The sequence below is a fragment of the Dendrobates tinctorius genome, unplaced genomic scaffold, assembly GCF_039654945.1.
Source record: "Dendrobates tinctorius isolate UK_male_01 unplaced genomic scaffold, ASM3965494v1 ptg000126l, whole genome shotgun sequence".
Taxonomy (NCBI): domain Eukaryota; kingdom Metazoa; phylum Chordata; class Amphibia; order Anura; family Dendrobatidae; genus Dendrobates; species Dendrobates tinctorius.
The window spans coordinates 23,064,871-23,090,627 of record NW_027361794.1 but is presented as its reverse complement, the minus strand read 5'-3'; the positions used below and the strand labels follow the sequence as shown (position 1 = coordinate 23,090,627).

General features: G+C 46.8%; 1 protein-coding gene across 1 annotated transcript in view; it reads right to left on the bottom strand.

Moving 5' to 3' along the window:
- LOC141047103 (uncharacterized) overlaps positions 1-18,620 on the bottom strand; it is a 93,866-nt gene extending 75,246 nt beyond the window's left edge. The window contains 9 exon segments of the mRNA XM_073542066.1: positions 3,975-5,324; positions 10,278-10,368; positions 10,567-10,664; positions 10,748-10,871; positions 10,955-11,134; positions 11,264-11,413; positions 13,960-14,057; positions 14,141-14,264; positions 18,471-18,620. Of these exon segments, the coding sequence (XP_073398167.1) occupies positions 3,975-5,324; positions 10,278-10,368; positions 10,567-10,664; positions 10,748-10,871; positions 10,955-11,134; positions 11,264-11,413; positions 13,960-14,057; positions 14,141-14,264; positions 18,471-18,494 (2,239 nt within the window). The 5' untranslated portion in view covers positions 18,495-18,620.
- Positions 18,621-25,757: the final 7,137 nt, after the last annotated feature.

Genomic DNA, 25,757 nt, shown 5'->3' with positions numbered 1-25,757 from the left:
AGATATACAGCTCAGCAGTCAGTATCACACAGGAGAGGATTAGATACATGGCTCAACACACAGTATCACACAGGATAGGATTAGATACACGGTTCAGCAGTCAGTATAACACAGGATAGGATTAGATACACGGTTCAGCAGTCAGTATCACACAGGATAGGATTAGATACACAGCTCTGCAGTCAGTATCACACAGGAGAGGATTAGACACAGCTCAGCAGTAAGTATCACACAGGATAGGATTAGATACACAGCTCAGCAGTCAGTATCACACAGGATAGGATTAGATACACGGCTCAGCAGTCAGTATCACACAGGATAGGATTAGATACACGGCTCAGCAGTCAGTGTCACACAGGAGAGGAGTAGATGCACAGCTCAGCAGTCAGTATCACACAGGATAGGATTAGATGCATGGCTCAGCAGTCAGTATCACAGAGGATGGGATTAGATATACAGCTCAGCAGTCAGTATCACACAGGAGAGGATTAGATACATGGCTCAACACACAGTATCACACAGGATAGGATTAGATACACGGTTCAGCAGTCAGTATAACACAGGATAGGATTAGATACACGGTTCAGCAGTCAGTATCACACAGGATAGGATTAGATACACAGCTCTGCAGTCAGTATCACACAGGAGAGGATTAGACACAGCTCAGCAGTAAGTATCACACAGGATAGGATTAGATACACAGCTCAGCAGTCAGTATCACACAGGATAGGATTAGATGCACGGCTCAGCAGTCAGTATCACACAGGATAGGATTAGATGCACGGTTTTTATGTGTAATATAATCATTATAATTTGTTATAACTAACCACAGTTGGTTACTATGCCCGGGCAGCGCCGGGCTCTTCAGCTAGTACTCAATAAATATGGTGCACTTAATCTCATTTGCACCTTTAGGCTGTGCCCACGTTGAGTATTTGAAGCGTTGTTGCCGGATCAGACGTTTCACAAACACTTAAAATAAGCATCCCATTCATTTTAATGCATTTTGACCTTTTTGTGCCAATTGATGCATTTTTTTCCGCATAGGAAACGCTTAGCGGCTAAAAACGCAGCATGCACATTATTTTCCACATAAGTCCGCGTTTTTAGCCATTTCCTGAGTCCAGAAGACGTGCGGAAAAAACTGCATCAAAAACGCGCGTTTTCTGGGAAGGAGTCCAGTTTTGTGTCAGGTTTTAAATGCTGTGGGCACACAGCCTGATAGTGACACTGTCTTAGGATACATGTTACTGTATGATGGCACTTTTGCACATGGCCACTAGATGGCGCTACATTTGACATTTGCATGAATTTTTATATCTACACATGGTTTACACAAATTATATTTTCTTGTGGTAACTCTATACTATTTAACATTAGAAGCTGTGTATTTCTGTAATTATTTGTATGTATACATGATTGATTACCACTTCTGTCTCTGTAAAAACAATCCCCTTTCTGACATTGGGTGTAAATGTACTTCCTCCCTTTGATGTGGGCTCCGGAGCTGAGCCCACATATTTTACGGCACGTCAGCTGTTTTAAACATCTGCCATTTGCCCCGAACAGCCTCTGACAGCGGCACTTCCAGCAAGATTTCCGGAAATCCCACCCATCGGTGACCTCGTCACCAATGGGTTGGCATGATAACCAGAGGTCTCCAGCAGACCTCTATGCTTGTCACTGCCGGAATGCTATGAGCGCCGCCCGCTAGCCAAAACCACATGGATCAGGGATCGTCACGATGAACTCCTGCTCTCCTTTTAACATGTTCAAAACGCTACTCAGACAACGCAGGGTGAGGGTAAAACAGTGTGGGCAATGCTTTATTGTACCACAGAACAGGCAGATAACACATAGAACAGTCCCAGCACAGGACCCAAGATGGGGCACATTACAGAGTCTCACCCTCCACTGACCCGCTGGGATAATGGCAGCTGTGACTTCAGATCTTCCAGGGTCGCTACTCCACCTGTGGCACACACACAGAGAGGAGGTAATGACAAGTGTAGGAAGATGACAGTCCATTGAGTCCATACAAGGTACAAGGCCAGTTGATCCAAAGACCACAATCTGGCTTCTCCGAACGTATCCATGGTTCAGTGATGGTCAATGGAGCAGATCTGTATTCTTCCAACCAAGGCTGAAAACCCCTAGGTTGTTTATTATAGAATGATAGATCCATGTCCCTTGTGATAATATGGCTGCTGTCCTGTCTCTTGTCCTTTGGATGTATGGATGTCTTGGCAGAATCTCTCTGGCTGTTTCTCTCTCTCAGTCTCTTTATACAGAGGCATGTAACCTATTTTTAGACTTAAAAAGTGTCCCTCATTCAGTATTTACATAAAGGGTAAGAATGGAGATGAGATCAAGTAGCATTACTTGATTATTTAAGGTATTTGCATAGTTTTTCCCTCTCTGCTTTATAAGTCAACAAACTGGCTCCATAACACAATGTATAATTAGCATATCAGCAAACATCACTAGTGATCAAGGATAAGGGAACGATAAAAGTCAATATTATCGGCTTACACAAGGAAAAGTCTGTTTTCTTGTCCAACTAGAAATCAACACTTAAATTTAAAGCCGACATACAGATAACATTCTATTATTCTTCATTTGCTAAAAATAGTCATCTGGTTAATTAAGATACAATGCTGTATGTCTTCACAATGCCAAAAGTAAAAAAGTTTTTAAAAATATTAAAAAAATATAAAAGTTCAAATCACCCCCCTTTCACCCCTTTCAAAATAAAACAATTAAAAAAATCAAACATACACATATTTGTTATAGCCGCGTTCAGAATCGCCCGGTCTATCAATATAAAAAAGAATTAACCCGATCGCTAAATGGCGTAACAAGAAAAAATGTCAAAACTCCAGAATTACTTTTCTTGGTCACCACAACATTAAAATTCAGTAAAGGAAAGACCAAAAGATCGTATCTGCACCAAAATGGCATCCATTAAAAAAGTCAGCTTGACACGAAAAATAAGCCTTCACCCAACCCGAGATCATGAGAAATGGAGAAGCGATGGATATCGGAAAATGGCGCAATTCTTTTATACTTTACCTAATAAAGAGGAGTTATTTTTACTGATACAGTGGGTATGGAAAGTATTCAGACCCCTTTAAATTTTTCACTCTTTGTTTCATTGCAGCCATTTGGTAAATTCAAAGTCATACTATCTATTCCTGACACTGGAGTGGCTTATAAACTTCCAAAGTATATAGTTTGAGGTGTGGGATCTGCCAATATGGGGCTAGTTTTCTGACTGTTTCGGATAATATGATACATGATTATAGTTTTTTTTTCCGTTTAGTCTCGCTTGAATATAGGGCAATATTAAATAGTCTCCTGATGAGTCGCCTTTGGTGAGGACGATGAAACCCGTACAAATGAAAGGCTTGGAGAGTGAGTGTGTATACGTCACCTCACCCTATATACTGAGATGTGGGATATATGTTTTTTCTATTAGTCACCTTCTGACTAATCTTCAGGGGGTGAATTATGGGTATAGTTTTACATTTGGAATTAATAAGGTTTAGTTTTATCCTTTTGTCAGCAAACATTAGGAATGGCAAGAGACAACCCATTTAAGAAGATTCAATTTTGGTTAAAACTATTCCAACATTATGAATATAAAAAAGGCTTCTCCCCTATGTGACGTCTCTGATGTTTATTAACAGTTGATTTCCAAGTAAAACATTTCCCACATTAAGAAAATGAAAACGGCTTCTCCCCTGTGTGACTGCTCTGATGGTGATCAAGAAGCGCTTTCTGGTTAATAAATTTCCCACATTAACAGGAAAAAGGCTTCTCCTCTGCGTGGGTTCTCTGGTGCTGAACATAACTTGATTTCCTGCTAAAACATTTCCCACATTCTGAACATGAAAAAGGCTTCTCTCCTGTGTGAGTTCTATGGTGTTCATCAAGACTCCTTTTCTGGTTAAAACATTTCCCACATTCTAAACATGAAAAAGGCTTCTCTCCTGTGTGAGTTCTATGGTGCTGAACATAATTTGATTTCCTGCTAAAACATTTCCCACATTCTGAGCATGAAAAAGGCTTCTCTCCTGTGTGAGTTCTATGGTGTTTATCCAGACTCCCTTTCTGGTTAAAACATTTCCCACATTCTAAACATGAAAAAGGCTTCTCCCCTGTGTGGATTCTCTGGTGTGTAACACAATCTGATTTATTGTTAAAACATTTCCCACATTCTACACATGAAAAAGGCTTCTCTCCTGTGTGGATTTTCTGGTGCTTAACACAAGCTGATTTACTGATAAAACATTTCCCACATTCTGAACATGAAACAGGCTTCTCCCCTGTGTGAGTTCTATGGTGCTTAACACAAACTGATTTATTGATAAAACATTTCCCACATTCTGAACATGAAAAAGGCTTCTCTCCTGTGTGAGTTCTCTGGTGCGTAACACAATCTGATTTAGTGTTAAAACATTTCCCACATTCTGAACAGGAAAAAGGCTTCTCTCCTGTGTGAGTTCTTTGGTGGGTTACAAAATATGATTTCTGTGCAAAACATTTCCCACATTCTGAACAGGAAAAAGGCTTCTCCCCTGTGTGAGTTCTCTGGTGGGTAACACAAACTGATTTATTGATAAAACATTTCCCACATTCTGAACAGGAAAAAGGCTTCTCCCCTGTGTGAGTTCTATGGTGTTCATCAAGATTCCCTTTATGATTATAACATTTCCCACATTCTGAACATGAAAAAGGCTTCTCCCCTGTGTGAGTTCGTTGGTGGGTAACAAAATATGATTTATGTGCAAAACATTTCCCACATTCTGAACAGGAAAAAGGCTTCTCTCCTGTGTGGATTCTCTGGTGCTTAACACAAACTGATTTATTGATAAAACATTTCCCACATTCTGAACATGAAACAGGCTTCTCCCCTGTGTGAGTTCTATGGTGTTTATCAAGATTCCCTTTAAGATTAAAACATTTCCCACATTCTGAACATGAAAAAGGCTTCTCTCCTGTGTGAATTCTCTGGTGGATAACAAAATGTGATTTACACGTAAAACATTTCCCACATTCTGAACATGAAAATGACTTCTTTGCTTTAGGAGCAGTTTGTTTTTTAATGCCTCTTTTGTGACTTTGGTTTCCCTTATTAGTCAGTAATGACTCAGAAGATGGGACCTGTTTCATAGGATCAGATGACAGATCTTTGCTGTGAATGGATGATGGTATATCTGGAGTAATAGCAATCACTTCAGTTGTATCTTGTAGGATCTCAAGATCATCAGATTTAAAAATTGAAGATGTCAGCTGTCCCTCTGATCTCCTGGTACAGTCATCTAACATAAAAAGCAATTTTTTTAAATAAAATATCCTTGAGTTTTATATTTTTCAACACTTCTACTTAAAAAATGGCAAGCAATGTAAAAAACTTTATTTACCAAGACAATGACAGTTCTCAGTCTAATTGAAAACCTTGTTGGATGAACCAGTAGTGTGCGGTGTTCAACTGTTTGTTCATTCTGCCTCCCAAATCTTCTATAATAATAAATGCGCTAAGCAGCTTCCGGGTTGTAACAACTTCCGTCCAGTTGTAACTGGTGACGTCACAGCACACCTCTTGCCATGTTAACCCTCAACACACCACTCCATCTCAACACACACCTCCTCAACACACACTCCTCTCACCTTTCACCATCTCCACTCACGTCCCCCCCTCTTTCACTCCACATATGACCCTTTCTCTCACTCCGTCTCTCATACTCACGCCGTCATCGCCGCTGCTCCATGATCCCCGACATCTTCCGCCGGCACCATCCTGGATCCAGACGTTGTCCACGCTGGCGACATGTTCTTGCGGCGACGCCATCTTGAGTATCGCGATATCCCGCGATGAGTGAGAGAAAGGGTTGTATGTGGAGTGAAAGAGGGGGGACGTGAGTGGAGATGGTGAAAGGTGAGAGGAGTGTGTGTTGAGGAGGTGTGTGTGTTGAGGGTTAACATGGCAAGAGGTGTGTCACTATCCTCCCGATGCGATAGCATCGGGCCTTAATCTAGTATATATATAATTGCCTTAAATTGTCTGTCGTCAACTTCCATCTGGATGTCCCCGAATCCCACAATCCACTGCGCAGCACCGGACGTACGCCGACCGCTATTTTGGTACACCCAAGTGATGCCGCTCAGATCCAGGACGCAGCTGCGATCCCGAACACCCCTGGGATCCCAGCTGCCGCTTGGATCCAGGATGCCACTGCGATCCCGACCGCCTCTGGGATCCCGACCGCTACTGGGATCCCGGCCACCGCTCGGATCCAGGTCGCCGCTGCGATCATGAGGCTGTGAAAGGGGTGTAACAAGGGGGTATAATGAGAGGGTGTAATGAGGGGGGAGTAATGAGAGAGATGCCGCCGCTAGACCCCTGCCTGGACCCACTGCCTGACTACATGCACCGGATCCCACCGCTGCTTGCCCGCCCACCTCCATGCAGTCACAGTCACCAGGAAAGACTGCGACTTGAGGCCTGTGCTGGAGATTGGGTGCAGCCACCCTCTGGTGGCGCCGCACACCATCTCCAGCACAGATCGCAAAACACAGTCTTTCCTGCCAGTTGTGACTGCATGGAAGTGGGTGGGCCGCCACCCCCAGCACCACAAAGCTGCCCCTATCGTGATGTTACTGCCCTCCCGATGCGATAGCATTGGGCACACATCTAGTATCAAATATAAAGAAACCAATCAATGTTATGTAGGCGAAAATAACACCAATTCTCATCTCACAAAAAACAAGTCACCACTCAGGTCCATCATCTGTCAATGGAAAAACAGAGGTTCCCGCACTATTAGTGGCTCAAAGGCTGCTGAAAAGCAACAAGGTTTCTATAAACCAATCCAGCAAAATCCGCTCTCACTTCGGAGTCTTGCAGTGTGCGCAAACAACATTTAGGCTGTGTGCACACGTTGCAGATTTTGCCGCAGATTTTTCCGCACAAAATCCGCAGCGTCTTTGATGCCTTTTTGCTGCGGTTTTTCAGGCGGATTTGTCTGCGTTTTTGTAAGCTAAATAAAGATATCTTATTTAACAAAAAAAAAAAAAGATTTGTGATGTCATTTCTGTCCAACCTCCTCATTTACATTTGTCCAACTCACACTCCATTACACACAGATACATAGATAATAGATAGAAGGATAGATAAATAGAGAAATAGATAGAAAGAAAGATAGATAGAAGGATAGATAGATATGGGATAGATAGATATGGGATAGATAGATATGGGATAGATAGATAGATAGATAGATATGGGATAGATAGATAGATATGGGATAGATAGATATATAGATATGGGATAGATAGATAGATAGATATGGGATAGATAGATAGATAGAAGATAGCTAGATAATAGATAGAAGGATAGATAGATAGAGAGATAGATAGATAGATAGATAGATAGATAGAAGGATAGATAGATAATAGATAGATGGTGACTTTTGTCCTCAACAGGATAAAATTTAGACTTAGCAGGTACGTTCAGGTGAAACCATTCATCTGTTTCTTCAGTATTTTCTGTGTTGGTTGGAGGGTTGGATTTATTTTCCTTAATAAAGAAATGTCTTTTAAGGTTTAATTTCCTTATGAAAATTTGTAAATCTAAAAATAAATTAAAATCCTTAGGTTTGTTGGAGAGACAGAAGGACAATCCTCTAGATAGGAGGGATTCCTCACTTTCAGAGAGTTTGTAGTCAGAAAGATTACAACTATTAGAAGTTAATTCATTAGCGATGGAGGGGTTAAGGTGGTATTTTTCCTCTTTTTCTCCCTTCCCTAGTTCCTCTGTAGTGCTTTTTATTTTTACGGTTTTGGGTACAAAAAATTGGTTCAGTTGGGAGTTTTTTATTGCCCGGGGTAAAAGAGGAACCGTCCCAGATTTAGAGGCATCTGAATGATCCACTACAATAGTGTCATTGGTGGGGCTGGTGGAGTGGAGGTATCAGGGTCGTCAGGACCTAATGAGATAGTGGTTAGTGAAGGTACCAACATGCTTGGAGTGGTATCATGAATGGAGAACTCAAGAAGTGAAAGAGGGAGAGAACTGGACAGATCCGAATTAGAGTTGGCTCCTTTGGTCCAGATTTATTATTACCTCTCAGTGTCTTCGGGGCAGCAGTGGTTTTATCTTTAAATTAGATTAATTTGTAATTTAATCTTTTCTTGATGTTTCTTGGCTTCGGATAGTGTTTGAGAATGATTTGGTACAATATTTGTGGTATGTCCTGATGAAGGGGTCACCTGAACCCCCCAAACACGTAGAAGAAACCACGTTAACACCTCTACAATTTCTGGAATTCTTCTTGCAGCAGCGCGGGGATGATCCTTCCTTCCAATCTAAGTGTATAAGCACTGACAGTGTAGCAGGCATAGCCCGATGGGACTTGTAGTACACACAGCCCCGCAGACCGCCCAATGACCCCCGCACAGCCCCGACATATGCCTAATGACCCCCGCACAGCCCGGCAGACCGCCCAATGACCCCCGCACAGCCACGGCGTATGCCTAATGACCCACGCACAGCCCAGCAGACCGCCCGATAACCCCCGCACAGCCCCGGCATATGCCTAATGACCCCCGCACAGCCCGGCATATGCCTAATGACCCCCACACAGCCCCGGCATATGCCTAATGACCCCCGCACAGCCCGGCAGACCGCCCAAAGACCCCCGCACAGCCCCGGCATATGCCTAATGACCCCTGCACAGCCCGGCAGACTGCCCAATGACCCCCGCACAGCCCCGACATATGCCTAATGACCCCCGCACAGCCCGGCAGACCGCCCAATGACCCCCGCACAGCCACGGCGTATGCCTAATGACCCACGCACAGCCAAGCAGACCGCCCGATGACCCCCGCACAGCCCCGACATATGCCTAATGACCCCCGCACAGCCCCGGCATGTGCCTATTGACCCCCGCACAGCCACGGCGTATGCCTAATGACCCACGCACAGCCCAGCAGACCGCCCAATGACCCCCGCACAGCCCCGACATATGCCTAAAACCCCCGCACAGCCCGGCAGACCGCCCAATGACCCCCGCACAGCCACAGCGTATGCCTATTGACCCCCGCACAGCCCCGGCATGTGCCTAATGACCCCCGCACAGCCCCGCAGACCGCCCAATGACCCCCGCACAGCCCCGACATATGCCTAATGACCCCCGCACAGCCCGGCAGACCGACCGATGACCCCCGCACAGCCCCGGCATATGCCTAATGACCCACGCACAGCCCAACAGACCGCCCGATGACCCCCGCACAGCCCCGACATATGCCTAATGACCCCCGCACAGCCCCAACATATGCCTAATGACCTCCGCACAGCCCGGCAGACCGCCTGATGACCCCCGCACACACAGGCCCATACACGCACACAGTCACCGCCCACACACATACACAAGCACACAGTCTCCGCCGACACGCCGCCCCCACTCTTCCCCCCCTCCCGATCTGCAGCGTTGCATCCACAGCAAAAACGCAGATCTTTTTTAGATCTGCGGTTTTGCTCCGGATATGCTCGACTTAATGCAAGTCAATGGGTGCAGAAACGCTGCAGATCCGCACAAAGAATTGACATGAACCCGCAGCGTTTCCACGCAGATTTTTCTGCAGCATATGCACAGCGTTTTTCAATTTACATTCACTTTCATGGTACTGTACAACGCAGCTAACCTTATATAAGTCAGTTCAGATATGGTGTACCAAGATGGCGTCTGTGTCTTCAGACAACACCTTGGAAGGAATCCTTGGAATGCAGAAGCTGAGATACTGGATACCATATATGGAAGTGAAGCTGAAATGGACCTATCATAGACTGACACTGGCTACTCAGAAGATTGTGTGACACCCATCTCCTGTCTCTTTGTCTTGAGAATAAAATTCAGTTGTGTGCAAGCCTTTGCTGAGAAAGGAGTAGACATCTAACTCTGTGTTCGGTGTGACTCTTTAAGCGCGCACTCGGCCTATATTGGGTCAGGTACAAGCAATCATATAGATCTCTCTTTAAGGGATCACCTTCACACTAATCCCAGGGGGTAGGAGGATCCTCCAGGTTGTAAGTTCTATAGAAAAGGGCTTTCACTGCCCAAAGTCATTTGAACAGTTTTGGGTGGAGGAGAATGTTGTGGTCTAGAGGCAAAATGGTGATCATGGTAATACAGCCGGACTACACCACCGATAAAGCAGCCACAGCCGGTGACTGAGAGGAATCTGTGACTTCTCTGCATTCAGTGGTTACTACTCACCTGGGTAATCATATGTGGGAATCTCCTCTTTACACCACTCATCACCCCTCACATATGTCTCTGTAGTATTAATATGGGTCAGATCTTCACCCTGAAACAAATATTGTAAAAGTCACCAACAGATGGAGACGTCCCATCTATGATCAGCTCTAATCCTGCCATCTCCACCGTTCTCATTACACAAGTATAAAACATATAATACTGGTGGATAAAACAAGACTGAGCACAAGACCTTCACAGCCGTCTACACATCATAGGGGAGATCTCCTGACACCTTCTCTCCATCTACCTGATGATCCTGAGGAGCACTGGGATCTTCTTGCTTACAGTCCTGTGGAAGAAGAGGACGGGGACATCTCTCTGGTGTTGTCCTCTTACTGGATAGATCTGGAGGAAACACATACAGGGACTGAATTCATTCTCTACATACAGATAATTATAGGCCGTGTGTATTTAGTCCTGTCTATTACCTGGTGATGTGAGGGGCTGGGGAACCTCCATTATGACGTTCTTGTACAGATCTCTGTGTCCTTCTAAATACTCCCACTCCTCCATGGAGAAATAGACAGCGACATCCTGACACCTTATAGGAACCTGACACATACAATGATACCGTCATCCCCCCGATCCCTTCATAGTGTTACTGTATAATGTCCCAGCATTCCCAGCAGTGTCACCTCTCCAGTCAGCAGCTCCATCATCTTGTAGATGAGTTCTAGGATCTTCTGGTCACTGATGTCCTCATGGATCAGGGGGTGAGGTGGAGGCCCCGTGATTGGGCTCAGGGGTCTTCCACATCCCTCAGACACAGGGTCCTGACAGCGATCACTAGAGGTCTTCTTCACCACTGTGTAATCCTGGTTATGGAGAGACACATTAATAAATCTCACTACAGACATTCCCAGAGTCCTCACCTCTCCAGTTCTGTCCATCTGTTATTCCCATAGATAAGAATGATGTAATGTGACGTCATCAGAATCTCTCACCTCTCCAGTGAGACGGAAGAGGATCTCTAGGGTGAGGTGTAACATCCTCTCCGCCATCTTGTCTCTGTTCATATCCATCCTTGATGGGGAAATCAGGAAAATTCTCTTGTGTAGAAGATCTTCACTGAGAGGATCCGATATTGTAGAGACCTGAATGAGAAGAAGAAGATCTGATGTAACATCATAAGAATCCTGTGTAATAATACAATGAGAGCAGCAATCTGCAGAGTCGGGAGATATGACTCTGCCAAACATATATATATACACATACACACATATATACAGAATATATCTATATATATAATTTCACCATCAAAGAAAGTAAGGACTGCAGCACTCACCGATCCATATTGAAAGTCCGTAGTTTATTTGTAGCAAAAGTTTAAAACTTCATGGCCGGGAGGCTGAAGAAAGGAGTGAGTAAACTCTGATGACGGCCTATCAGCGCTTCCACGGGTCAGCTATACATAATATATATATCTATTTATATAATCGTCTAACTCTGTCTGTCTGTAACGGAAATCCCGCGTCGCTGATTGGTCGTGGCCGGCAGGCCGCAACCAATCAGCGACAGGCGCAGTGCGCAGGCGCAGTCCGGAATTTGAAGGACACACGCCACCGCTACCGTCGGGAGATCAGCGGCGCTAGGAGTCGGGAGACTCCTCTGGACCTTGGGTACCATAAACCTGTAAAAATAGAATTAAAGCAAAAAATAGTGATATACTCACCCTCCGACGGCCCCCGGAGCTCTCCCGCCTCTAACCACACAGCCGGCATCTTCCGTTCCCAGTAATGCTTTGCGAGAAAGACCGCTGATGACGTCGCAATCTCGCAAGCATCGCGCTCTCACGAGAGTGACGTCATCTCCGGTAATTCGCGCTAAGCATAACTGGGAACGGAAAATGCCGGGAGCGTGGAGAGGAAAGAAAGAGTCCGGGGACCGTCGGAAGGTGAGAATAACCTTTTTTTAATTTTTTTTAATTCTTTTTTACATGCTATCTTTTACTATTGATGCTGCATAGGCATCATCAATAGTAAAAATCCACACTTGCGGACAAAAAAGAATATTACTCCTTCTTATCCAAAATGAAGCGAACCACAATTATATTAAAAACATGTAACTTTATTAAACAAAACAGAGATAATTGTCTGCTGTTTTTTTCCCCTTTTGGGGTAGGTTATCAGGAAACAATGAATATGTAGCCAATTTTAAATGTCTTTATTTTGTTTAATAAAGTTACATGTTTGTAATATAATTGTGGTTCGCTTCATTTTGGATAAGAAGGAGTAATATTCTTTTTTACCCGCAAGTGTGGATTCATGTGTTGGAGTGCCTATTTAAATACTTGCAAAAAATTGTGGTTTCAATCAATAGTAAAAAGTTGATCACAATTGTCAAACACTATGCTTCACAAGTGTGACCGACCTGTCAATCACATTCCAAACGATGCTTCAAATCGTTTGGTATGCGCTCGAATTCCGCGTGTGAAAAATGCATGTTTTCTGCGGCAAAACGCATGCGAATTTGGCCATATTCTAGAATACCCGATGCGTTAGAATTGGGCCACCATCTAGTATATATATATATTCGTCTAATTCTGTCTGTAACGGAAATCCCGCGTCGCTGATTGGTCGCGCCCGGGGACGACACTGAAGGTGGAGGAAGATGGCGCCGCAGCAGTCCTCCACAGGAACTTCACCAACGATGTGCCCTGCCTTAACTTGAGCAGAGGAGGGCAAAAAAACCCGTTCGGCAAAGGGCAAGCATAAGGCAGGACGCAGATACTGTTCAGAAGGAAATCTCCACACCGGCCGAACATCGGGTAGCGGTGACGTCACCACAAAGGAAGAAGATGGCGCGTGCAGCAGGCAGAGAGGGAACCTTCACCAGCGGTGTGCCCATGGAAAACAAGGTCAGATGAGGGTCCAGCCCCCCAGGTCTGCAAGGGGCAATCCCAAAGTCGATTCCAGAAGCCTTTCCAAAGCAATTTTCTACACCGCCCGAACATTCATTGCATTATTCTTAAATCTTCATAAATAAACTACATACATATTCTAGAATACCCGATGCGTTAGAATCGGGCCACCATCTAGTATAGTATAATTATATATATATATATATATATATATATATATATATATATATATATACACACACACACACATTATAGCAGAGTCATATCTCCCGACTCCGGAGATTGCATGCTGTCGTTGTAGGCCCAGACCAGATGGTATGGAGATGAATGAGGGAGACCAAAGTTAAAAAATAGACTTTCCTTCACTTAACAAGAACTTGATGAGAAGTATATACATCAGATGGCAGGCACAACACTTTTGCTGATGTAATAGCAGAATATAGCCGATCATGCACAGCACAAAAGCCGGTGTTTCCCAAGCTGTGTGGCAGTGCGGTAAACACCGGTGTAGCGCTTCTGATTGGCGGTAAAATCATCCCCGCCGGTCACAGAGCCATGGTTCCCACGTTGTCAGAACACAGCATAACCGCTCAGCTGTGATTGGAGATAAAAAGTTTACCTCCGGTCACTGGTGTCAGCTCTAATCCTGCCATCTCCACCGTTCTCATTACACAAGTATAAAACATATAATACTGGTGGATAAAACAAGACTGAGCACAAGACCTTCACAGCCGTCTACACATCATAGGGGAGACCTCCTGACACCTTCTCTCCATCTACCTGATGATCCTGAGGAGCACTGGGATCTTCTTGGTTACAGTCCTGTGGAAGAAGAGGACGGGGACATCTCTCTGGTGTTGTCCTCTTACTGGATAGATCTGGAGGAAACACATACAGGGACTGAATTCATTCTCTACATACAGATAATTATAGGCCGTGTGTATTTAGTCCTGTCTATTACCTGGAGATGTGAGGGGCTGGGGAACCTCCATTATGACGTCCTTGTATAGATCTCTGTGTCCTTCTATATACTCCCACTCCTCCATGGAGAAATAGACGGCGACATCGTGACACCTTATAGGAACCTGACACACACAATGATACTGTCATCCCCCCGATCCCTTCATAGTGTTACTGTATAATGTCGGTCTGTCATTCCAAGGATGTCGTTCTAAGGATAACATCTGAAATATGCCTGAAAATGACTCCCTTGCTCTAGATGCTTCATTATTATTATTACTATGCTTCACTATTACTATCACCTATCACTCAGACAATCGATCTGCTTCATCCACAGGTATGTGTTCTGGCTGCAATACCATCATCACCCATCTTTCCTGAACCCCAATCACCCCTGTATCTGTCTGATATCAATGGTATGTATCCCGGCTGCATTACCATCATCACCCATCGTTCCTGAACCCCAATCACCCCTGTATCTGTCTGCTATCACTGGTATGTGTTCAGGCTGCAATACCATCATCACCCAGCTTTCCTGAACCCCAATCACCCCTGTATCTGTCTGCTATCACTGGTATGTGTTCTGGCTGCAATACTATCTCCCTTTGCATTTCCTCTTGTGACTTTAATTAATCGTCTCCTGTGTCTGCATCCAGTCTCCCTGCTGCTCCTCCCTTTCTGATCACACCTGGGCCCTTTCATGTGCTGTTAAGTTAGTATAAATTCAGACTAAGAGGTCTGTCTGACCTCGGTCTGTCATTGCAAGGATGTTTTCTAAGGATAACATCTGAAATGAGCCTGAAGTGACCAGAAGGTACGACTAACTGCTGCATTTAGATGTACTAAATTTCTTTTGCCTTCTATATTACTCTCACCATGCTGACATACGCACTAACAGTTTTGGCTCCACTACTCCTCACTCTCCTTCGCTATCCGCAAACCCCAGCACCCGCTAACCAAATAATAATCTCTCCTTCCCTCTTGCCTCCCCACCTGACCTCCTCTGCTGACCTGCTCCTCGACCTCAGAGCTCTCCTAATAAAATACAAAACAAGCCACCCACCCTCCTTCTCCCACATGCTCTCCCTCTCTCTGCTTCTCCTCACTGCTGGCGATATATCTCTCCACCCTGGACCCCCACAGCCCATACCTCCCATTATTACCCCCTTCTATCGTTCCCAAATCAACACAAACACCAGAAATCTTTCCCACCATCTTTCCCACCTCAAATCCATGCCCTTGACACCCACCACCCTGCTCCCACTCTTTGGATCACTCTGGAATGCCAGCTCCATCTGCAATAAACTCCATGTGATTCACAACCTCTTTACCTCTCGTAATTTTTCCTTCCTTGGCCTCACCGAAACATGGCTGACACCCTCCGACACCGCCTCCCCTGCTGTGCTAGGTTACGGCGGCCTCCACTTCACCTACACTCCTCGCCCTGGCAACAGACATGGCGGAGGAGTGGGCCTTCTCCTTTCTTCCAATTGCAGCTTCAACCCAATCCAACCTCTACCCTCCCTTATCCTCCCCTCTTTTGAAGTCCACTCTGTCCGCATCTACTCTCCCTCCAACCTCCAAGTGGCCGTCCTATACCGACCTCCAGGTCCGACCACTGCCTTCATTGACCAATTCTCCACCTGGTTCCTTCACTTTCTCTCTGCTGACATTCCCACCATCATCATGGGTGACTTCAACATCCCCATTGACACCCACCATTCAGCAGCCTCCAAACTCCTGTCCCTTACATCATCCTTTGGACTTACTCTGTGGTCCTCCTCCTCCACCCACACAGACGGACATACATTAGACCTGGTTTTCACCCGCCTCTGCTGTCTTTCTAACTTCACCACCTCCCCTCTATCTGACCACCATCTACGCACTTTCTCATCCCTGTCCTCCTCACCTGTCACCCATGTCCAGCAGCATGCGCACCCCCGCAGAAACCTCACACATCTAGACACTCACAAACTCTCTGACTCTATTCTACCACTGTCCTCCATATCTTCACTCCACGACACAGACACTGCCACTAGTTTCTACAATGCCACTCTTGCATCAGCCATCGACTCGGTCGCCCCTGTCATGCATAACAGAGTGCGACGAATCAATAGACAACCCTGGCACAATAACACCACTAAAAAGCTTCGGCAAGCATTCAGAATTGCAGAACGGCGCTGGAAGAAAACGCATTCGCAAGACGACTTCACTGCACTCAAACAAGCAACACTTGCATTCAAATCTGCCCTCACCTCTGCTAAACAGGCCTACTTTACATCCCTTGTATCTTCCTTATCCCACAACCCCAAACAGTTGTTCAGTACTTTTAACTCCCTCCTCCACCCACCACTGCCCCCTCCAACCTCCCTCATCTCTGCCGAGGACTTTGCGCACACTTCAAAAACAAGATGGCCCAAACACGGCATGTCTTTATTGCTCAACCACCACAACCCCTTTACACACCAGACCAAAGCCCAAACCCCATAACCTCCCTATATAACATCACTGAAGGGGAGCTTGCTCATCTCTCCAAATCACACCTCACCACTTGTGCACTTGATCCTATGCCATCTCACCTCCTCCACAACCTCGCCACCACTCTTATTCCATCCCTAAACCACCTCTTCAACCTATCATTTACTTCTGGTACCTTCCCTTCTGCTTTCAAACATGCCACAATCACGCCTATCCTTAAAAAGCCGACCCTCGACCCAATAGCCACATCTAGCTATCGCCCAATATCGCTGCTCCCATTCGCTTCTAAACTCCTGGAGCAGCATGTCCACGCTCACTTTTCCTCCCACCTCTCATCTAACTTGCTCTTTGACAATCTACAATCTGGCTTCCGCCCCCATCATTCCACTGAGACAGCCCTGACCAAAATTACCAACGACCTACTTACAGCAAAACCTAACGGACAATACTCTATACTCCTCCTTCTAGACCTGTCCTCTGCTTTCAACACAGTTGACCACTGCCTCCTACTACACATCCTCTCCTCCTTCGGCATCAAAGATCTCGCCCTATCCTGGATTTCCTCATACCTTTCCAACCGCACATTCAGCGTCTCCCACTCCCACACTACCTCCTCATCCCACCCTCTCTCTGTTGGAGTCCCCCAAGGCTCTGTTCTAGGACCCCTACTCTTCCCAATCTATACACTTGGCCTGGGGCAACTCATAAAGTCCCATGGATTCCAGTACCACCTTTATGCCGATGATACTCAGATCTACCTCTCTGGCCCAGACGTCACCTCTCTGCTCTCCAGAATCCCAGAGTATATATCAGCCATATCGTCCTTCTTCTCCTCTCGCTTCCTCAAACTCAATGTGGACAAATCTGAACTCATCATCTTTCCCCCATCTCACAGATCTTCCTTACCCGACATTTCTATAACAATTGACATCACGCTTTCCCCCCTACCGGAGGTCCACTGCCTGGGAGTAACCCTTGACTCTGCCCTGTCCTTCAAACCGCACATCCAAGCTCTCTCCACCTCCTGCCGCCTCCAGCTCAAAAATATTTCCAGAATCTGTCCCTTCCTCAACTCTCAATCTACTAAACTACTTGTGCATGCCCTCATCATCTCCCGCCTCGACTATTGCAACATCCTTTTCTGTGGCTTCCCTGCTAACACCCTTGCACCTCTCCAGTCCATCCTTAACTCTGCCGCCTGACTAATTCATCTCTCTCCTCGCTACTCCTCCGCTTCTCCCCTCTGCAAATCTCTTCACTGGCTCCCATTCCCTCAGCGTATCCAATTCAATTTACTAATACTGATCTACAAGGCCATCTATAACCTGTCTCCCCCATATGTCTCTGAACTAATCTCCTGATACCTTCCCTCAAGTAATCTCTGGTCCTCCCAAGACCTCCTTCTCTCCTCCACACTTATTCGCTCCTCACCCAACCGCCTCCAAGACTTCTCCCGAAGTGCCCCTATTCGCTGGAATTCTTTGCCCCAACACGTCCGGCTATCAACCACACTCGGATCCTTCAGACGGAACCTGAAAACCCAACTCTTCAAAAAAGCCTACAGCCTGCAATGACTCCACTACCTCCTAACCACTACCGCAGATATCACCTCAACCAACACCGGAACTGCTGCAACCCCCCAACCTACTGTCTCCTTCCCCACCATCCTGTAGCATGTAAGCCCGAAAGGGCAGGGTCCTCTCTCCCCTCTGTATCAGTCTGTCATTGTTAGTTTGTTTACTGTCGGTGATATCTGTAATTCTATGTAACCCCTTCTCATGTACAGCACCATGGAACCAATGGTGCTTTATAAATAAATAGTAATAATGTTCCAGCATTCCCAGCAATGTCACCTCTCCAATTAGCAGCTCAATCATCTTGTAGATGAGTTCTAGGATCTTCTGGTCATTGATGTCCTCATGGATCAGGGGGTGAGGTGGAGGTCCCGTGATTGGGCACAGGGGTCTTCCCCATCCCTCAGACACAGGGTCCTGACAGCGATCACCAGAGGTCTTCTTCACCACTGTGTAATCCTGGTTATGGAGAGACACATTAATAAACCTCACTCCAGACATTTCCAGAGTCCTCACCTCTCCAGTTCTGTCCATCTGTTATTCCCATAGATAAGAATGATGTAATGTGACATCATCAGAATCTCTCACCTCTCCAGTGAGACGGAAGAGGATCTCTAGGGTGAGGTGTAACATCCTCTCCGCCATCTTGTCTCTGTCCATATCCATCCTTGATGGGTAAATCAGGAAAATTCTCTTCTGTAGAAGATCTTCACTGAGAGGATCCGATATTGTAGAGACCTGAATGAGAAGAAGATGATCCGATGTAACACCATAAGAATCCTGTGTAATAATACACTTACTGGAGATAATAAGGGAAACATATGAGGAGATTTATTATCTTACAGGGTTTAGTTTTCTTCCCTGACATCTACTAATAAAACCTATATATTTAGGCCACAGACAACAAGCAGTTTCCTCCTCGGAGTCGGCAGCTGAACACGTTCCTCATAGACTCATCTTCCATAACGCTAATTCTCGTCTCATTACCGACACTGGAATCGGCATTAGTAATACTGCAGGAGAGATTCATTACACGCGACATGAGAAATAACTCCTTCATGATGAGGACGACATCTTCATCTTCTACTGCGGCTCTAGAGACAGATGTGGCCAGAGTCGGTCACTGCCTCCATCCCCACCGGCCGTCTATATGAAGGTTTCCCGTCTTCCCCGCACTGGAATCTTCTATCTATATGTAATATATGGGTACAACCCCAAGAACACAGTCCCAACTGCGAGGCCTAGTGGGGGAAACATCACACTTTGGGGGGCTTTTCTGTAAAGGGGACAGGACAACTGCAACGTATTGAAGAAAGGATGGATGGGGTCATGTACCGGGAGATTTTGGCCAACAACCTCCTTCTCTCAGTAACAGCATTGAAGATGGGTGGAGGCTGTGTCTTCGAACAGAACAACGACCCGAAACACAGAGACAGGGAAACTAAGGAAAGAATAACACAGGGACCGAAAGGGTTAATACGACTCACAGGAGGAACCGGCCCAGAAAGCAGAAGGTCCAGGAGCATCTGCCACATATATGGCTACTCTGTGCGCACAGGACCTGTGATGAGGTCACAGGAGGGGAGGAGTCAGGGGTCACATGACCAGGGGCCTCAGTGTGTGCAGGACTCTGCTGTGCTGGTTGTCATGGTGCTGGATGAGGGGAAGTTTCTGTGTGGGGTCAGGAGGGGTTTACAGGGTGGATGTAGCAGAGCCGTGTGTGTACGAGGTGTACGGAGCGGAGCCGAGTGTGTACGAGGTGTACGGAGCGGAGCCGTGTGTGTACGAGGTGTACGGAGCGGAGCTGTGTGTGTACGAGGTTTACGGAGCGGAGCCCTGTGTGTACGAGGTGTACGGAGCGGAGCCGTGTGTGTACGAGGTGTACGGAGCGGAGCCGTGTGTGTACGAGGTTTACGGAGCGGAGCCGTGTGTGTACGAGGTGTACGGAGCGGAGCTGTGTGTGTACGAGGTGTACGGAGCGGAGCCGTGTGTGTACGGTGTGTACGAGGTGTACGGAGAGGAGCCGTGTGTACGAGGTGTACGGAGCGGAGCTGTGTGTGTACGAGGTGTACGGAGCGGAGCCGTGTGTGTACGAGGTGTACGGAGCGGAGCTGTGTGTGTACGAGGTGTACGGAGCGGAGCCCTGTGTGTACGAGGTGTACGGAGCGGAGCCGTGTGTGTACGAGGTGTACGGAGCGGAGCCGTGTGTGTACGAGGTTTACGGAGCGGAGCCGTGTGTGTACGAGGTGTACGGAGCGGAGCCATGTGTGTCCGAGGTGTACGGAGCGGAGCCATGTGTGTCCGAGGTGTACGGAGCGGAGCCGTGTGTGTACGAGGTGTACAGAGGGGAGCCGTGTGTGTACGAGGTGTACGGAGCGGAGCCGCGTGTGTACGAGGTGTACGGAGCGGAGCCGCGTGTGTACGAGGTGTACGGAGCGGAGCCGTGTGTGTACGAGGTGTAAGGAGCGGAGCCGTGTGTGTACGAGGTGTACGGAGAGGAGCTGCGTGTGTACAAGGTGTACGGAGCGGAGCCGCGTGTGTACGAGGTGTACGGAGCGGAGCCGCGTGTGTACGAGGTGTACGGAGCGGAGCCGCGTGTGTACGAGGTGTACGGAGCGGAGCCGCGTGTGTACGAGGTGTACGGAGCGGAGCCGCGTGTGTACGAGGTGTACAGAGCGGAGCCGCGTGTGTACGAGGTGTACGGAGCGAAACAGCGTGTGCACAAGGTGTACGGAGCGGAGCTGCATGTGCACAAGGTGTACGGAGTGGAGCTGCGTGTGTACAAGGTGTACGGAGTGGAGCCGCGTCTGTATGAGGTGTACGGAGCGGAGCCATGTGTGTACGAGGTGTACGGAGTGGAGCCGTGTGTGTACGAGATGTACCGAGCAGAGCTGTGTGTGTACGAGGTGTACTCCCAGCTTCGGTCGCAGACGTCTCTGTGTATGCTGTATACACCCGTATACCCCAGCTTCGGTCTCAGACCCTTGTGTACACTGTATTAACCCATATACCCCCAGCTCCAGTCGCAGACGCCTCTGTGTATGCTGTATACACCCGTATACCCCAGCTTCGGTCTCAGACCCGTGTGTACACTGTATACACCCATATACCCCCAGCTTCGGTCACAGACCCCTCTGTGTATGCTGTATACACCCGTATAACCCCAGCTTCGGTCGCAGACCACTCTGTGTATGCTGTATACCCACAGCTTCAGTCTCAGACCCCTATTTGTATGCTGTATACACCCGTATACCCCCAGCTTCGGTCACAGACCCCTCTGTGTACGCTGTATACCCCCAGCTTCAGTCTCAGACCTCTCAGTGTACGCTGTATACACCTGTATACCCCCAGCTTCAGTTGCAGACCCCTCTGTATGCTGTATACACCTGTATTCCCCCAGCTTCGGTCGCAGACCCCTCAGTGTGCTCTTTATACACCCGTATACCCCCAGCTTCGGTCGCAGACGCCTCTGTGTACACTGTATACACCCGTATACCCCCAGCTTCCGTCACAGACCCCGCGTCTCTCACACTGTGTACACCCGTATACCCCCAGCTTCAGTCTCAGACCCCTGTGTGTATGCTGTATACAACTGTATACCCCCAGCTTCTGTCACAGACCCCTCTGCGAACTCTGTATACACCCGTATACCACCAACTTCGGTCGCAGACCACTCTGTACGCTGTATACACCTGTATACCCCCAGCTTCGGTCACAGACCCCTGTGTTCACTGTATACACCTGTAAATCCCCAGCTTGGGTCGCAGACTCCTGTATACACTGTATACACCCGTATACCCCCAGGTTCGGTCGCATACCCCTGTATACGCTGTATACACCTGTATACCCCCAGCTTCGGTCACAGACCCGTGTTCACTGTATACACCTGCAAATCCCCAGCTTGGGTCGCAGACTCCTGTGTACACTGTATACACCCGTATACCCCCAGGTTCGATCGCATACCCCTGTGTACGCTGTATACACCTGTATACCCCCAGCTTTGGTCACAGACCCCCCTGTGTGTGCTGTATACACCCGTATACCCCCAGCTTCAGTCGCAGACCCCTCTGTGTACGCTGTATACACCTGTATACCCCCAGCTTCAGTCGCAGACCCCTCTGTGTACGCTGTATGCACCCGTATACCCCCAGCTTCGGTCATAGACCCTCCGTGTATGCTGTATACAACCGTATATCCCCAGCTTCGGTCGCAGACACCTCTGTGTACGCTGTATGTACCTGTATACTCCTATACTCCTAGCTTCGGTTGCAGACTCGGTCACAGACCCCTGTGTACGCTGTATACACCTGTATACCCCCAGCTTTGGTCACAGACCCCCTGTGTACGCTGTATACACCCGTATACCCCCAACTTCGGTCGCAGACCCCTGTGTTCACTGTATACACCGTATACCCCCAACTTCGGTCGCAGACCCCTGTGTACGCTGTATACACCCGTATACTCCCAGCTTCGGTCGCAGACCCCTGTGTACTCTGTATACACCAGTATACCCCCAGCTTCGGTCGCAGTCCCCTGTGTATGCTGTATACATCCGTATACCCCCAGCTTTGGTCGCAGATCCCTGTGTACTCTGTATACACCCGTATACCCCCAGCTTCAGTCGCAAACCCCTGTGTATGCTGTATACACCCGTATACCCCCAGCTTTGGTCACAGACTCCTCTGTGTATGCTGTATACACCCGTATACCCCCAGCTTCAGTCGCAGACCCCTCTGTGTATGCTGTATACACCCGTATAACCCCAGCTTTGGTCACAGACCCCTCTGTGTATGGTGTATACACCCGTATACCCCCAGCTTCGGTCACAGACCCTGCATATCTCACACTGTAGAACTGACGCCGGACACACACGGTAAAACTGCGGTCGTCGGTCTCTCATCTCTCGCACTTATACTGAAAACATAAGATGGAGTCAGACGAACCCTCCTACAAAACGTGAGAACAAAGTCATTACTACAGGACTGTGTGAGAAAGGGATTTATTCTACAGGAAACGCTGGGGCCACAAATGAGAATAACATAATGTCGTTCATCTTCTCTTTCACCATAGATAATGACAGTGAGGGCGACTTCCACTTGGCTGCAATGTGGATTTTAGTGGCCATACATAAGTAGTTTACTAGCTTCTGAAAGCTTTCTGGAAGCCGGGAAGGCCTGGTTCCCAGTAAAAGGGTAGAAGGTTCCAGAACAACCGGTCCACCATACATCTGTGCTATCAGACGCTTCACCTTCTCCCAAAGCCCAGAAACCACCGTACAAGACCACCAAATATGTCTCATGTCACCAGATATTCCACAGCCCCTAAAACAGTCTCCTGAGATTTTAGGAAAAATGCTGTGAATTTTTTCCGGTACATAATAGACTCTGTGCAATAGTTTTAAGGAGGTCTCCATGAGGGAAGTCTGGTGACTACCTCATGATAGGGTGTCACAGCTACGATACCATTCATCAATTGACTGTTCAAACCCCAGATCCTCCTCCCACTGTAACATATACTTCAATTTTTTATCATCTTGTGGAGAATTTATAGCATAGTAGATCAATGAGATCGTTCCCCTGCCCAAAGGGTCATTTACACATTTATTTTCAAAACTGTTTGCCCTGAGAGTAGTACCGCTCGGGAGGATCTGCTTTGCAAAGTAGAAAGATCTGGTTCAATCGCATTACCTCCCTAACTGGAGGTTCAAATGTTTGAACAAATTCCTGTCTATCAAGTAAGATATTAAATGGGGAACACAAATGTTTAAGTATATGAATACCTTTCAGCTTCCACCAAGAAAAAATTTGTGGCTCAAGGCCTGGCGGGAACATGGGGTTTTGTAATATAGCTGTCAGGGGAGAAGGGCTTGATTGTAAGTTATATTTAAACCGGACTTTCCTCCAAAGAAGCAACGAGTGGACTGTAAAAGGAGCCACATTCATTAACCCCCGTGGAAGTCGGTCTGTGGTCCACATTAGGCCTGATAAAGAGAATGGTTTGGAGAGAAATGATTCCAGAATAACCCATCTCGGACTATTGGGATATGAACACGCACTTATTAATGGAGCAATCTGTGCCGACTTGTAATAAAGTGTAAAATTAGGGAGGGATAAACCTCCTTCTTTTCTGTGAGGGAACATAAGTTTTTGCACAATTCTGAGTTGTTTTCCAAGCCAAAGAAACTTAGACATCGTGGAGTGTAAATGAGTGAACGTTCTGGCTGGTACCATAATTGGGAGGGACCTAAATAGATATAAGAAGCGAGGCAGTGACACCATTTTTAATGCCTGTATTCTGCCGGGCCAGGGTAACTCTGAGGAAGCCCATCTATCCAGGTCCCTCTGGAAGTTTTGGATCAGTGGAGTGTAATTCCACCTAAACAGAGGTGACCTGTTGGCTGTTAAGTTGATACCCAGATATGTTAGATAATGTTCTTTGTCTATAAACCCAAAATGGGAGGCTATATTAGTTTGCTCTTAGGAAAATTTACAAATAATGCTTCGGATTTATCAATGTTAATCTTTAACCCTGAGATCTTCTCAATTTCGTGAAGGAGGGAAACAAGTGAGGGAGTGTAGTGTGGGGACTTATTAATGTTAGCAGGAGATCATCCGCAAAGAGGCTGACGTTATATTGGTCTCCCATATTCTCAGGGCCCAGGATATTCTGATCTCTCCTTATTGCTTCCACAATGGGTTCCATTGCAAGTGCAAAAAGATCCGGAGATAGAGGACAGCCCTGCCTGGTACCCTCTGAATATTAATTGGAGGGGGATGTGGTGACGGGAGTTTTACATAAGTGATAGGGCTATCATATAACAACTGGAGGCACTTTATAAGTTTAGGGGAGAATCCGACTTCCGATAGAACCGTAAAGAGATATGTCCAGGACGCCGAATCGAAAGCCCTCTCAGTATCTAATGCAAGCAGGAGAAGTCGCTTTCGCTGTAGGTTAGTTGTATGAATAATATTTAACGCTCTCCTAATATTATCTGGGGCCTGTCGCGCTGGTATAAAACCAACCTGATCCCGGTGGATGAGGTGAGGGAGGATTTTATTGGTCCTGTTAGTCACAATGGATGTAAAGATTTTGAAGTCAATGTATAAGAGGGATATAGGTCTATAATTTGTGGTGAGATGATCTTTCTTAGGATTAGGGATTACGGTTACATGCGCCACGTAGAACTCAGGGGGCAGCTGTGAGCCATTTAGTAGTGAATTACAGAGGTTTTTATATGTGGTGTCAGCACATCGCTGCATTTTTTATAATATATTGCTGTAAGACCATCCGGCCCCGGGGCCTTTCCTCTTTTTAGTTTTTTGGTTGTTGAAACTATTTCCTCCTCAGAGATGTGTAAATGGAGTTGTTGTGCCGCGGACTCAGTCAGGTTAGGTAGATGTAGTGTGTGAAGGAATGACTCCAGTAGTGAGGGGGGGGGGATTGTGGGGGCGAATACAAACTCTGGGGGTATTCATTATAAGTGCTATACATGACATCGGGGTGGGCTGAGATCTGACCCTTAGGGTCTGTTATAGAGGAGATTATATGCAGTGACTCTCTCATTCT